This window comes from Phascolarctos cinereus, unplaced genomic scaffold, assembly GCF_003287225.1.
Source record: "Phascolarctos cinereus isolate Bilbo 61053 unplaced genomic scaffold, phaCin_HiC Scaffold_726;HRSCAF=1367, whole genome shotgun sequence".
In the NCBI taxonomy this organism is placed as follows: domain Eukaryota; kingdom Metazoa; phylum Chordata; class Mammalia; order Diprotodontia; family Phascolarctidae; genus Phascolarctos; species Phascolarctos cinereus.
This window is the reverse complement of record NW_027556098.1, coordinates 103,600,768-103,614,867: the sequence shown is the minus strand read 5'-3', so window position 1 is coordinate 103,614,867 and position 14,100 is coordinate 103,600,768. Positions and strand designations below refer to the sequence as shown.

At 39.5% G+C, this 14,100-nt stretch overlaps 1 protein-coding gene across 1 annotated transcript in view; it reads right to left on the bottom strand.

The window, feature by feature from the left end:
• SIDT1 (SID1 transmembrane family member 1) overlaps positions 1-14,100 on the bottom strand; it is a 166,268-nt gene that overhangs the window by 87,489 nt on the left and 64,679 nt on the right. The window contains exon 4 of the mRNA XM_021007140.2: positions 6,751-6,796. Coding sequence (XP_020862799.1) covers positions 6,751-6,796 — 46 coding nt within the window. The remainder of the gene's footprint in view (positions 1-6,750; positions 6,797-14,100) is intronic.

Here is a 14,100-nt window from a genome sequence, read left to right as displayed (position 1 = left end):
AGTTCTAAGGCCTGCCTTGTGGACTCTGCTTTCATAACTACGTCAGGATAAGAGACGAAGTGGAAAGGGAAATAGCTTCCAATGCAGCCAGATCATATAGTGATCCAGGGAATGCTGGCACAAAGCCCAAATTTAAGGTGAAAGCTTTAGGGGTGAAGAGGGAGGAATACTTTCTTACCAAGAGTTTGGGAGGTTGACATAGATTCTCCTAAGCTTTGGCCAGCGAAATCTGCACTGAATGACATCTGGGGAAGCAGATTCTAGAGCATTGAAAGGTTCTACAAGCGTACCCAGGCAGCGCAGGAGAGAGAGCACCTGACTTGGACTCAGGAAGACTGGAGTTCAAATTTGGCCTCCCACACTTACTAGCTGTGTGACCCTGGGAGAATCACTTAATCTCTATTTGCCTCAGTTTCCTCATCTGTAAAATATGGATGATAATAGCACCAACCTTTCAGAGTTGTGGTGAAGATCAAATTAAATCTTAATTGTAAAGTACTTAGCACAGTACCTGGTTTATTAATGCTGTAGTATCCAGTACTGGAAGAACCAATTCCCCGGCATACAATAAGAATCAAGTTAATATCAAGGCCCAGACCAAGGAGAAGAATTTCAGGAAGGAGGGAGCTAAGGAGAGTGGGAAAATGTTCTTTAGCTGGCATAAGTCAAGGGGCTGGGCTATAAGAATCTTTGTAAACTGTGAGTTGTTAACCTTTTGGGGTCTGTTACTGTCCCTCCAGCCCCTAAATGTACATTCTCTTGCAGTATGTGTTAGGAATATAGCTATATCTCACTTGATATATCTTGGATATATCTTGGAGCTCATGAACTCCAACATCTACTCCATGGAGTAGAGCACAATCCATCTACCTCTTCTCCTCCTGGGCAACTCTTATCCATGTCCTCCCAGAACATTCTCCAGAGCCCTCCTAGGGTCCCTTCAACATCCTGGGAGGCCTTCCCAGATATCCTGATAGCAAGTGGGCACCATCTGAGCCAAAAGTACATCCCTTTGTTATCCTTACCTCTCATCATGTAAGCAGCCCACCTCCTTTTCCAGCTGTATATGTCTGCCTAATGATATTCTGCTTTTACTGTGCAGTTCTTCCTTGATAAAAGCTGAAGGCTATTCACACTTACCATGTTCCATTCCAACGCTCTTTGGTGACCTATACTTTAAATTCTTTAAAAACTGTGCTGTTTTATGATTTGCAGCTATCTCTACCTCCTGGCTTCCCCACCTTCCTTTAAGTCCCAGCAAAAATCCCATCTTCTATAAGAAACCTTTCCTAATTTCTCCTTAATCCTAGTTCCTTTCTTCTATTGATTATCTCCAATTCATTGTGTATATACATAGTTATTTTCCTATTATCTCTCTCACTAGAGTGTGAGTTCTTTGAAAGAAGGGAGTGGTTTTCCTTTCTTTGTATCCCAGCATTTAGCACAGTGCCTGGTTACATAGTAGGCTTCATAGATGTTTACTGACTAGAAGGATACTAATATTAAAAAATTGGTCCTTTGTTTCAGGGATAAGTTTTGGAGTCACTGAAAGCCTTATATAATTTTCCAAAAACAATCTAGCCTTATTTCTTCCTATTTGATTCTAGGCCAAGTTCATTATCCGTCTACCGTGTCTGTCCAAGATACTAGCTTTTTGACTGTGAATTCAATTGCAAGTCATAATCTGGACAATAGGCAGCTTTCATCCACTTGGGTTTTCCTGTGAGGAGTAAACTAAAAATCTGACTGGTTTCGGTTTGTTCGGTATCTAGGAGATTATGCAATGTTCTGAGGGTTTAAGCAATTGGCATATCATTTGCAAATAGGAGCATCTGAAGTACTCACTATCAATAGGGGATCTTTCTTTCCTTTGTGCTCTATATTGGACATCCTCCACAACTGTGGCAAAGATACTTTAGCAAGTTTATATGTCTCTGTTTTATGTACCAGGTGACATTAATCATCTAAAGGTCATTTATGATCTGGTACAGAGTGAGGTGAGCAGAATCAGGAGAAGTAGAGTTACTAAGTCTTTCACAATTGGTTATCTTTACAATATTGTTGTTACTACGTACACTACTGTGTACATTATGAAAGACTTAGGAACTGATTCATACAACGATCCAGCACAACCTCTAAGGGCTCATGATTAAAAAGGTGATCTACTTCCTGATAGAGAATCGATAGACTCAGAGTGCAGACTGAACCGTATTTTTTTTCGTTCTTTTTTTTCCAGAACATAACTAATGAGGAACTATGTTTTACATAACTTCGTATGTAAAATGGATATTCCAATTCTTGCCTTATTAATGGGCAGGGGAGGGGGGAGAGTGAAGGGGAGAATTTGGAACTAAAAATAAAAATAAATTTGAATTTGCGTACGTATCAAAGAATCCTGTATGATTTTGACATTGACATGGGAGATATCTTGTGCTTCCACTGCTGCTGACTGATGCAGCTTCACCTGATGAGTTGAACGGTTATTTGGAATACTTAGTTCCCGGATCAGTAGGGTGTGGTCCCTCAGGAAAAGAATGACAGGCTCCTTTGTTAAACACCAGAGAGGGTGTATCTCCAAAGAGAGTAGATTACACAAAGACTGCTCTAGAATAATTCTGTGTATATCAAGTTGGTGGATGCTCCAGTGGGTGAATTTCTATATGAAGAGGAGGAAAATTTCTATATGAGAAGGGAATAATCCTCGGCAAGAGGGAAGTCTTTGGTTTCTTATTCTTAAAGCTGTGACTTTTGCAGGAAAGATCTTTAATTCCTATCTAGACAAGGAAAGAGACTCTCAGTGAGAGGAGTCTAATACCAAATATTTTGTTGTTCAGTCGTATCCAACTCTTTTTGACCCCATTTGGGGTTTTCTTGGCAAAGATACTGGATCAGTTTTCCATTTCCTTCTCCAATTCATTTTACAGATGGGGAAACTGAGGCAAACAGGGTTAAGCGACTTGCTCAGGGTCATACAACTAGTAAGTGTCTGATGCCACATTTAAACTCAGGACCTCCAAACTCCATGCCTGGTGCTCTATCCACTGCACCACCTAGCTGTCCAATACCAAATGTACCCAGGGAGATAAATGGCCTGGTGAAGATATGCTGGGAGGACATCCAAGGGTAAATGGGGACAATATCTATGCAAAGGAGACTAGCGGAGCTTTGAGGGGGAGGGTTAATAAGCAGCCATTGCAGAGGACATTGGACAGAGTATACAGAAGAATTGCTCACTAGATACCAAGGACAACAGGTGACAGCCAAAAGCAGGGAACAATAAGCCTGCCACAGAAGGGAGCCCACAAAGACTCCTAGCAGTTGAGAGTAAACTCTTTGTGTTGATTTGCAGAATTCACCAGAATGACAGGACTTGAGCTGGGGGTCTAAGTGACCATGAGGCACACTTAGCCTGGGGCCTTGCTTATGAGACAACTCTATTACCAATCACTTACCATAGAATAGATGATTCTTTGATTCTTATTTTCTCTTAATTAAAACTTTCTTTAGCTATATCATGGCCTGTGTGCTTGCAAACAGCCTATTGCATAATCCAGTCAAGACATTTTCTGCTGGTTTTTGGGAGACTTAAGCCAAGAGAAGGGTGAGACGCCTCAAAAATAACCTAGGCCCTTCTTGCTATGGGTGCCTCAAACAACAAATGCAGAGATTTAGAGTTGTATCTTTGCTTTTATGATGTATTTGGTGATTTACTTGAAATCAGTTTCTTAGGAATTCAACCTACAAGTGTAACTTTGTTCCTATGGTAAAATACCATCTGTCTTATAACTAAATTTCCAGGAATTCAATATGGCAAAAAACAAGGACTATATTCAGTTAGGTTCAGGCTGCTGACATAAAAGAATTTTTGTTAGTGCTGTGATAAAATAAATTAAAATGCTTTCAGTTTTGTTTTATTTGAATACTTAAAATTGAAAAACCTTCTCTTTGTATCTTGAAAACAATTGTTAGGAGGAAACTAGAAAAATTACTATAAATCAGTAAATAAAGGTCTTGTATATGTGGAGAGACATAGGAGGATGGGTGTCTGCTGGCAGATCTAAATTACCCTCTGTCTAGCTAATGGAGCCTCTAAGGGCTGTGGCTGTGTCTGAAAGAGACGTCTTCTACTTTCTCATGCTAAAGGAGAAAGGAGAGCTGAAACCTCAGGAGAGGCTTGAAGAGTTCTGGCAAAATTATACTAGGAAGCTTCAGCACCAGGGCAATGTGATGGTGTGAGGAGGCAGGGGCTGCTGCCCATTCCTGTCATGACCTCCTCTCTACCAGAGAGGCTTCAGCACTGTTATGACAAAAAGCAGGAGGCTGGGCCGGCTTCCTGCCCCTGACACAGTCTCTGTGATTAAGCAGCTTACACCATAAAATTAAAAGGGGCTAGGAGTAAAAAAATGCTACTCATGTGTCACTTGGCTGACTATAAGCCAGATAGCAACTTCTGTGCTCATGATGGTATAGAGACAGACAAAACTTTCATCCTCTCTGCTTCTTCCTCCTATCATCTCTAGGGAGAGATATATCTGTTTTTATTAATCCTTGTTCATTAAAGTCTGTTGGCTTTCTGTTTTACCACTTCCTTTAAAAGAAACTGGCTTTTAAAACCATATGGTTGTTATTATTGCACTGATTTATGCGTGTCCTTGGTGGGAGGAGTGCGAATAGGTGGCCACCTATCTAGGAAGAGAGTTAGATTTTTCATAACTGCTGGGAATATTTCCAGCATAGGGGCTTAGAGACAGGCTGAAAAGATATTTTATTGATTCATATTTTATAACTTCCCAAATATAAAGAACAGCTGAATAGAGGCAGACCAAAAGAAACTCAGGTACAACTGAGCTTCATAGTGGACCTTATGGAGGAAGGGCTGGATTCACCTTTACTGAGACCAGTGGCTTTAGGTACTATCAGTTTCTTGTTCTTCCTGTGCAGGTTTAAGAAACTTGTTCCCCCCAAGGGATGGAGCTAAGGGTTTCCCCTAAAGAGAACACCGTGCTTGGGAGAGGAGCTGGGAACGTGGAGCACTGCCCACTCTAAGGTGGAAATCATACAAGTGGAAATAGCTAACTCCCCTGCAAACTCTTCACCTTCTACCCCACACACTACCAGATGCACATAATCCCACTATTAAAAAGTATTAGATTTATAAAATGCCAAATACAAGATGAGAGGAATACAAATTAGAGTTTAATGATCCTAGGAGTAATAAGAAATTGTAACAGAGAAAGACTATTGCTTCATAAACAAGGAAACTGGAAGCTGAGAGAGAAACTATTAAAATTGTCAGGCTTGCCTTGATTCCTTGCCCCTGCACTCATATCAGCCGGATGTTTTTACCTACAAGGATTAGTACATGCCCCCTTGGAATATCTAGAATTGGGAAGGAAGCTGTTTCCATGATTAGATCCCAGTGAAATTGATGTATGTTGCCCATCCTGCTTCCTATGACCCTGACTCCTTAACTTGACCACAGAACACTTTGGGCTTAAGTTATATTGATAGAACATATAAATGTATTTTTCAGTTTTTTTTTCAGACATACATATAATTTCACATTTGACATTTTGGAAGAAAAACAGTAATATTACAATAGTCATATAGAATCCCTAATTTGAGATCTGTAGAACAAAAGAGTTTTACAGAATATCATTTGGAAAACTCCACAGAGAAGAGGATAAATAACTAGGAAAGACAAATATAAATATTAAATACTTTCTACTTTGTTGTACCAATTTGTTTTAAAGTTTATCATACTACAAAATTTTGAGTTTATACATTAGTTACTTGAGCTTTAGCTATCTTAGACAATTTCTTCCTTTCTGGTTGCCAAGTATGTGGACTATTTTGAGCTATTCTCAAGAGTCATATGGAATAAGGGGCAATTTGCCCCCCTGAGAAGCCAGGAGGTTAAGTCTTAACTTGACTCACATGAGGTGAGCTTTTGAATGGATGCCAGGCTGCCTTTCAAATGAGTACCCCAAAATGAATGTGCCCAGGTTTGGAAATGATCTTGTAAATTTGAAAGGCCAGGAGACTCTGGTCCCATCAGTTGTAGCTAGCTGGTGGCAAGGGAAGATTCCACATCTGAGAGGTTGTCCTCTAACAAGAGGATTGGCTCTTTTATAAAGAGTTGTAAGGACAGTGCCAAGCAGAGGTGAAAAAGAATATACCTGATTAGCAATACTGACTACTCTACGTTCTGATGAGGTTTAAATATCAGCTTTGCAGAAAATTATAACAGTAGTTCTAAGTTGTTATTGATTTTCATTTTAATCATTCTGTTAATGAGAAATGAGATTATTATGTATAGGAATAAATTATCTCTCCCCTATATGATTAATATTGCATATTAAGTATTTCTGGTTTTGGGAAGACCTACATACAAGTTATCTAACTCTTAAGTAATTTCCCCCAGCCCACCTGATTAGGGCATTTAATAAGCCAAAGAGTATGAGAAAAGGAAGTCTAATGTCTATAATTAGAGGAAGGTTCCTCCTAGGATTGAACCTGATCTAAACCATATGCTCACGTTCAGGATAGGGCATGGTATAGTAACATCCTGCAAATAAGTGTCATTTATTCTACTTTACATTAGTTTCAGAAGTAAGATTAAATCCCCTGTCCAAAATTCTGGAAAATGAATAAAGCACATACTGATTTCTCTGTGACATTATGTGTAGCTTTCTTAATTTTCTTAATAAAGTAGGTGAATAATACATATCCTTCAGATATGTGACTTACCTGAGGTTGAGAAGGGCTGGCAGTGAAATGAAAGGCAACATTTGTCCTGAGAAACAGAACAGGGAAAGGGAGAAGGAAAGGAACATAAGTAAGTAGGGCTGTATTTACTTATGTAAAAGACAATCTTTTAAACTATAACAACAAAAAATAAAGCATCACTTTTTGGTGTTTATACATGGATCATTTTGCCCTAGTTGTTCCAGTTCTCCAGAACATATGGGCAGGAGTCAGATAAGACAGCATTCTTATGTCCTTTAAAGTATCCAGGGAATAATACATAATAAAATAATGCAGTGGATAGAGTATTAGGTCTGGAGTCAGGAAGGCCTGAATTCAAATGTAATTGCACTCACTAGCTACAAGACACTGGGAAAGTCACTTTACCTCTGTCTGCCTCAGTTTCCTTAGCTGTAAAATGGAGATAATAATAGCACCAATCTTGTAGGGTTGTAGCATAGATCTAATGAGATAATTGTGAAAAGCACTCAGTACAATGCATGACACATAGTAGAAATTTAATTAATGCTTATTCCCTTCCTATGTAAATCATAACAATGATCTCTATTACATGTACAGCCCTAAGGCTTCCCATCACTTTTGCCTTAGGATTCTCTGGCAATAAAGGTGGAATATCTTGATATCCTTCCCCTCCCCCCAAATCTGAGAAATGGTTAGTTTAGCACTCTTGCTAAGGTAGATGACGTTGGCAGATGATTTGTGTGTATATGTGAGTGTGGAATTCAACCCCAAAAGCATTTGTTAAGCATTTACTTTGTGCAAGATACTGTGCTAGCCAGTAGTGATACCAAAACAAAAACAAAACAACTCCTGCCCTCACAGAGCTTACATTCTAGGAGAGTGGGGGAAATAAGAGTAGATACAAAGGTAAATGAATACAAAGTAATTTCAGGAAAGAGAGCACTTTCACCTGGGGTTATCAGGAGAGGTTTCCATAGGTGGAGGCATCTGAGCCCAAGTTTTGAAGCAAGCTAGGGATTCTGGGATAGGGCTGGATGAGGTTGGAGTCCATTCCAAGGATGAGAGAGGGCTTGAGCAAAGGCTAGAGAATGGAAATGGCACATCAAGACCTGGGAATAGCTGGCCAGTTTAGCTAGAATACAGATTCCACGAAAAGTAATAATATGAAATGGATCTGGAAATGTAAGATGGCACATGAATTATGAAAGGCCTTAAATGCCAGGCTGAGGAATTTGTATTTTGGCCTAGAAATTACTAGGTCATAGCAGACAAACACAGCTAGAGATGTGACCTTAGAGATTTGCTAGAGACAAGTCCAGATGGTCAACTGGCAAATAACAACCACTTCTCAAGTCCATAGCGAGGCAATGGGATCCTCTCTCCATGATGGTCAACCAAGTTAAGTCAAGAAGCATTCACTGTGATAAGTGTGGAGGATACAAAAAACAAACAAACAAACAAAGAAAATAAACAGTCCCTGATCTTAAGGAGATCACAATCTAATGGAGGAGACAACTATGTAGGAACAAAGTATGGATAGGATAAATTGGAGATAACTTAGGGAAAGCTCTAGCATGAAGGGAAATGGGAAAGACTTTCTGGTAGAAGGTGAGATTTTTATTGAGACCTAAAGGTCTTATGGAAGCAGGAGATAGAGATGAGGAGGAAGAGAATCTCAGGCATGGGAGACAGCCAATGGAAATGCCTAGTGCCAAGAGATGCAGTGTCTTATTCAAGAAACAGCAAAGAGGCCAGTGTGGAGTATGTGATGGGAGGGAGCCAAGTCATGAGGAGCTTTGACTGCCAAGCAGAGAATTTTATATTTAATCCTAGAGGCAAAAGGAAGCCACTGGGATTTACCTAATTGGGGGGTGGGGAAAGGAGGATATGGTCAGACCTGTGCTTTAGGAAAATGAATTTGACAGCTAAATGGAGGATGGACTAGAATGGGAAGAGACTTGAAGGCTACTGCAATAATCAAAGTATGAGGTGTACCAGGTAGCAATGTTAGAGGAGAAAAGAGGGCACATACAAAAGATGTTGTGAAGGTACAATTGACAAGACTTGGCATGTGTAGGGTGAGAGAGAGTGAGGAGTCATGGATAACACCCAGCATACAAACCCAGGTGACTGAGAGGATATGTGGCTCCATAAGGAGAGTGGTTTCTATATAACTTTGAACATATGAAAGGCAGAAAGATTGCTGAATTTTAAATTTAATAGTGCCTTAAAAACTGACAACTAAATTCAATTTAGGTATATGGGAAGAAGTCACTGTATAACTTTAAAAAAACCCCAACAACTTTTGAGCAGACCTACACTGCTCACTTTATTGTGGCATGAGTCCAGACAACTTGTCTGAGGTCCTTAAGATAAGTTTGGTTTGACTCAGGGCCAGAAACTCTGAGAAATCAACCAACCCTAAGTGCTTAGTCCCCTTTTGGGAGCTTCACTTCTTGGCAATTTTCTGAGTTTGTTTTATTCCTTTTTAAACAAGCTGCCTGTCCTATTGAGGAGCGAGTCTGGATCTCCACTTGTATTGTCCTATGTGCTACAGAGATGCCTTGGGAAAATTTTAGGTATCCTATATGTTTCATGGACTCACTGGAAATTTTTTGCATGTACCTATAGTTGAAATTCCCTGTGTTATAGTGATGCAGAAGAATGTCTACCCAGTTTGATTGCTCACCTGAAAATGAAAGAATAACTTCTATTGAACCTCAGGTCCTTTATTCCTGTTGGGAGCCATCTCGTCACCAGACTTTCCCTCAGAGGGTGAAAGCTTGATTTTGTTTTCCCTTTTCCTTATTATCTTTGGCCTTTGCAAACACTAAGACAGGTGGTAACCTATGAGAATTTTGTAAAGTGATATCAGCTTATTAAGTTGTATAACCATGAATTTGGGGTGTGTAATTCCAGGTCTACCAGCAATGGTAGGTCTTTTCTCTCATGAAAGCATGTTAATTTCCAGATTGTCCAAGAACTGTGCCTCATGGATTTTGCTGAAGCTCTTTAATACAAGGCACTGAGGAAGGTACTCAAAAGAATAATGCTTGAGCCTCCCCAAGTTATTAGAGAACTATCCACAATTGGGAATATGGATGAATGTGCCAAAAACAGCCTAGCTGATTTGCTGGGGACAATAAATGCCTAATTAGTTTGCACAAAAAAGGAGCATTTATCAAGGAATGCTGGTTCTTTGCTTCCCTCTGACCATTTGATGTTATCACAGAAATTAAATGGCAGGTGGGCTGTTAAATAGACAAGGTATTAATGAGTTGAATGAATTTTAAGGACATGCTGTGCTACTTTTCTATGAAGTATAAAGGAGTTCTCCCTGACACAATTAGAGGGCTAGCCTGCCACTGGCTGGCTAAAGATTGGCCAAGCCACCACCATGGCCTTTAAAAAGAAAGCTATCCAAGACAGTCAAGGCAGGAGGCAGCTAAGAAGAGAGTCAGCCATGGATTCAAGAGAGCCCTGATAGTCAGGAATCAAGATGTAGGGAGGAGTAGGCCCAAAGAGCCAAGCTGCCTATGGAAGACCCTACGGAGAACACTACAAGAATGAAAAAGACATGGGGGACCTGTAGTGCCAAAAGGTGTGAGCTGCTTTGGCCACATGTGACAATACTAGCAACATATTCTGTATCTCTGCCTACTCTTCCATGTATGCTGTGTGTATTTGTGGAAGAGTGCACTGCAGGTTTATGAAGGGAATGTTTTATAGCTACTGTTCTTGGAACATCATCCCAGTAAATGCTTTACTTTGGGTTAATTCTATCTGCTGGCTGACTATCAAAGCACAATGGTGGAGTTTGTGAGCTCTAGTTTAGGAAAGTACCCTAGAAGGGTACTTACTACTATTTACTAGTTACTACTAGTTGCCCTCCTAAGGACCCAATTGGAAATCTATGAATGTAGAGTTGGGAGCACAGCCCCAGAGGGAGTGCTATGGCTTAATTTATAGAGATGTTATCCTACCAATTAAATGGCCAGGGTATTTTTTTTTATAGACTTGTAATTCTATTTATGTAGCAAAGTCCCAATGAGGAAACTTCCTTTATTGCTGTAGATCAGCAGCTGTTCCACAAGTTAGAGAGCTGCCTGGGGTCCTGAGAATTTATGACTTCTCCATGGTCCCAAAGCCAGCATGTCCCCACATGCAGTAATTGAGCCTGTATCTTCCTGCCCTGAGACCAGTTCTCTGGCCACTAAATTATGCTGGCCTTCCTAAAGAAACCAAAGAGTTAACTTGATAGAAACAGACAAGATTCATCGAGAGGAACAAAAGGTCAAGAATGTCAAGAGAAATAATGAATGAGAAAAAAAAAAGAGAATAGGTCATGCCAGACTAACCTTATTTCCTTTTGTGATAGTTACTAAACTAGTAAATCAGGGGGAATGCTCTAGACACAGATGAATTTCAGCAAGGTATTCAATAGAGAAATTATTTTATTCTATTCTTGGGAAGAATGAAGAGATAGGAGACAGACAGTAGTACAATTAGATTACTGTATTTTGGAACCAGTTCAATGGCCAAACTCACAGGGTGAGTCGGCATTAAAGGTTTGATGCTAACTTGAAAGGAGGTCTCTAGAGGATCGCCCCGGGATCTGTATTTGGTCCTGTCCTGCCCAACATTTTCATCAATAATATGGATAAAGCTATAGACGGCATCCTTATCAGGTTTTCAGGGGACATAAAGCCAGGAAAGGAAAGCTGACATGCTGGATGACAGAGTCAGGACCTAAAGGGAACTCAGAAGAAGAGTAGAGAACAGTAGGCTACATCTGATAGGATGAAATTTAATAGGGATACATATAAAGTTTTACACTTGGGTTCAAAGGGTTGATTTCACAAGCATAGGATGGGGAGGAAGTATGTCTAAAAAGTAGTTTGTTGAAAAGGATTTCATGAGTCAGTGATGTGATTAGAGCCCTAAAGCTAATGTAATTTTAGGCTTCATTATCGAGGCAGCTATGTGGTGCAGTGGATACAGTGCTGGGCCTGGAGTCAGGAAGACTCATCTTCCTGAGTTCAAAGCCAGACTCTGGCACTTACTATCTGTGTGATCCCAGGCAAGTCATTTAACCCAATTTTCTTCAGTGTCCTCATCTATAGAATGAGTTGGAGAAGAAAATGGCAAACCACTCCAGTATCTTTGCCAAGAAAACCCCAAATGGGGTCATGAAGAGTCGAGTACTTTTTGCCTCAACAACAAATAGTCCAAACAATTGGACTATAATACTATAATAATAGTACTATAATTACTATATATTTATAGTAACTATAAATTACTGTAATTTATATAGTAAACTATATATACTACAATATAGTATAACTATAATACTCTGCCTTGGTCAGATGATATCTGGAGTCTTGTGTTCAATTCTGGGAAAATTGTTTAGAAAGGACCTTGATAAGATGGAGAATTTCCAGAGGAGGCCAATCAAGATAGAAGATATCTGTGGGTCCATGCTATATGAAGTGATTACTTGAAGGAAGTGGACATCATAAGCCTGGAGAAGAGAAGAGTTAAACAGGCAGGGCAAGAGAGTTATCTTCTAGTATTTATTTGAAGGATTGTCATGTGGAAGAAGGACTGGACTTCTTTTTAGCTTCAGAGGGTAAAACTAGAAGCAATGGATAAAAATGTCAAAAGAGGAAGTTTTGTTTAATATCAGGAAAAACACAATAATTAGAAGTATCTAAAAGTATGTTTCCTCTCATTGGAGGTCTTTGGTCAAAAGCTGGATAACCAGTATTTAGTTTGCATTATGGTGGGGATGTCTTTTGGGTATGAATTGGATGAGAAGATGGGTGAGGTCCCTTAGAATTTTGAAATTCACTGATTCTGATTCTGATACTAAACCCAAAGCCTTTGCAGCCTGGTACAATCTGATAGAGTGTTTCTGATGACACCACTTTCAAGAATTTAGCATCTCCTCCATATCACAGGACTTTGTCGATTTTGGTAGAAATTAAAATGTTTAAATGAAACATTCTTTAACAAAGGGTATAAGAGAGGAATTTATGTATAATAAGATTTTTATATTTGGGAGTAGAGTTAGGAGTGAAAAGAAATCAGGCATTATTTCTAAGGATGGTGACACACTTTTTTTTTTTAAATTAGTAGTAGAGTGAATCACATTTGCTTCATTTCCTAGAATTGGCTCAGAGATAATGGAATTATTTTCTCGTTCATTTTCTCTAGTCAAAAATCCCCTTCATCAGCTACCATGAACTACAATTGGGAGTTTTGGCCCCGTGTCATGAAAACAAAATAAAGTCTACATTAAGGTTCATTTTGTAATCTGATCCAGTGATCAGGGTTCTGTGTTTACATGGCAGGACTTCAGAAAACCTCTGGGACTGCCCTTTCCTGGGAGCATTCAGCTCAACCACCTGGACACTGCCCTTTCAACATAGGTTTCAATGTTGGTAATGTCATCAGGTGTCACCCAGGCAACAGAGCACTCTTACCACCTCTCTGTCAGGCTGTAGGAATGATGGAGAAACTGATTTTCTTGGCAACCCTGAATCACCCTGGTATTTCCGGAAGCAGTTCTATCTTGGCCAAAAACTTGTTTTCTAAGCTTTGCTTGATTACCTTTAATTTCCAATTATTTCCCTGTGTGAACATATATATATAATTATGAGGTTGCATTTTTCTCCATTATTTTCCTAAGCATGACATGCATAAATCCAGGAAACATGTTGTTTTCCTTAAGTTCACCACATTTCTGTCCTCCAATACAGATTATGATAACACATAAAAGATAAATTGATTACTTTAGCAGATGGCATTATGTAAACATTTCTCATTCCTTACCTCTCTCTACAATAGAGATAGGAAATCTTTTATAACAAGGTCCATTGTTAGGGGGAAAATATCATGAAGAGCCCATGTAATTTTTTTTTTTAATTTAGAGAAATATAAAGTGTTCATTTCTCTTGCCACAGTTCCATATTATGGCTAGTTTGGGACCAGGTGAGGATGAAGGAGGAGAGCAAAGGAGACCTAGGCTGTCAGTCTAAATCTGTAATCAATAAGCTAGATATTTGCTAGTGTCTAATCTATCAAACAATACTACTAGCTTACTAAGAGGCAGCTTGGTACAGTACAAAAAATGGTGGATTGAGACAGAGGACCCAAATATTGGCCCTGCCATTTATTATCTGTGTTACATCTCCCCCTCACTCCAAACAAATCTTTTGCCAAGTCTTGTTTCTATTTTCACAATACAGTTATCCTTTCCACATCATGGGGGCTAGGAGCACAATGCCCCTGTGATCTGGAACATCTGTGTAAAATTTTTTGGGCAACAGAAGAAGTTGGAACTTTTTCTTTGTCTTTTATGGGGTGTTT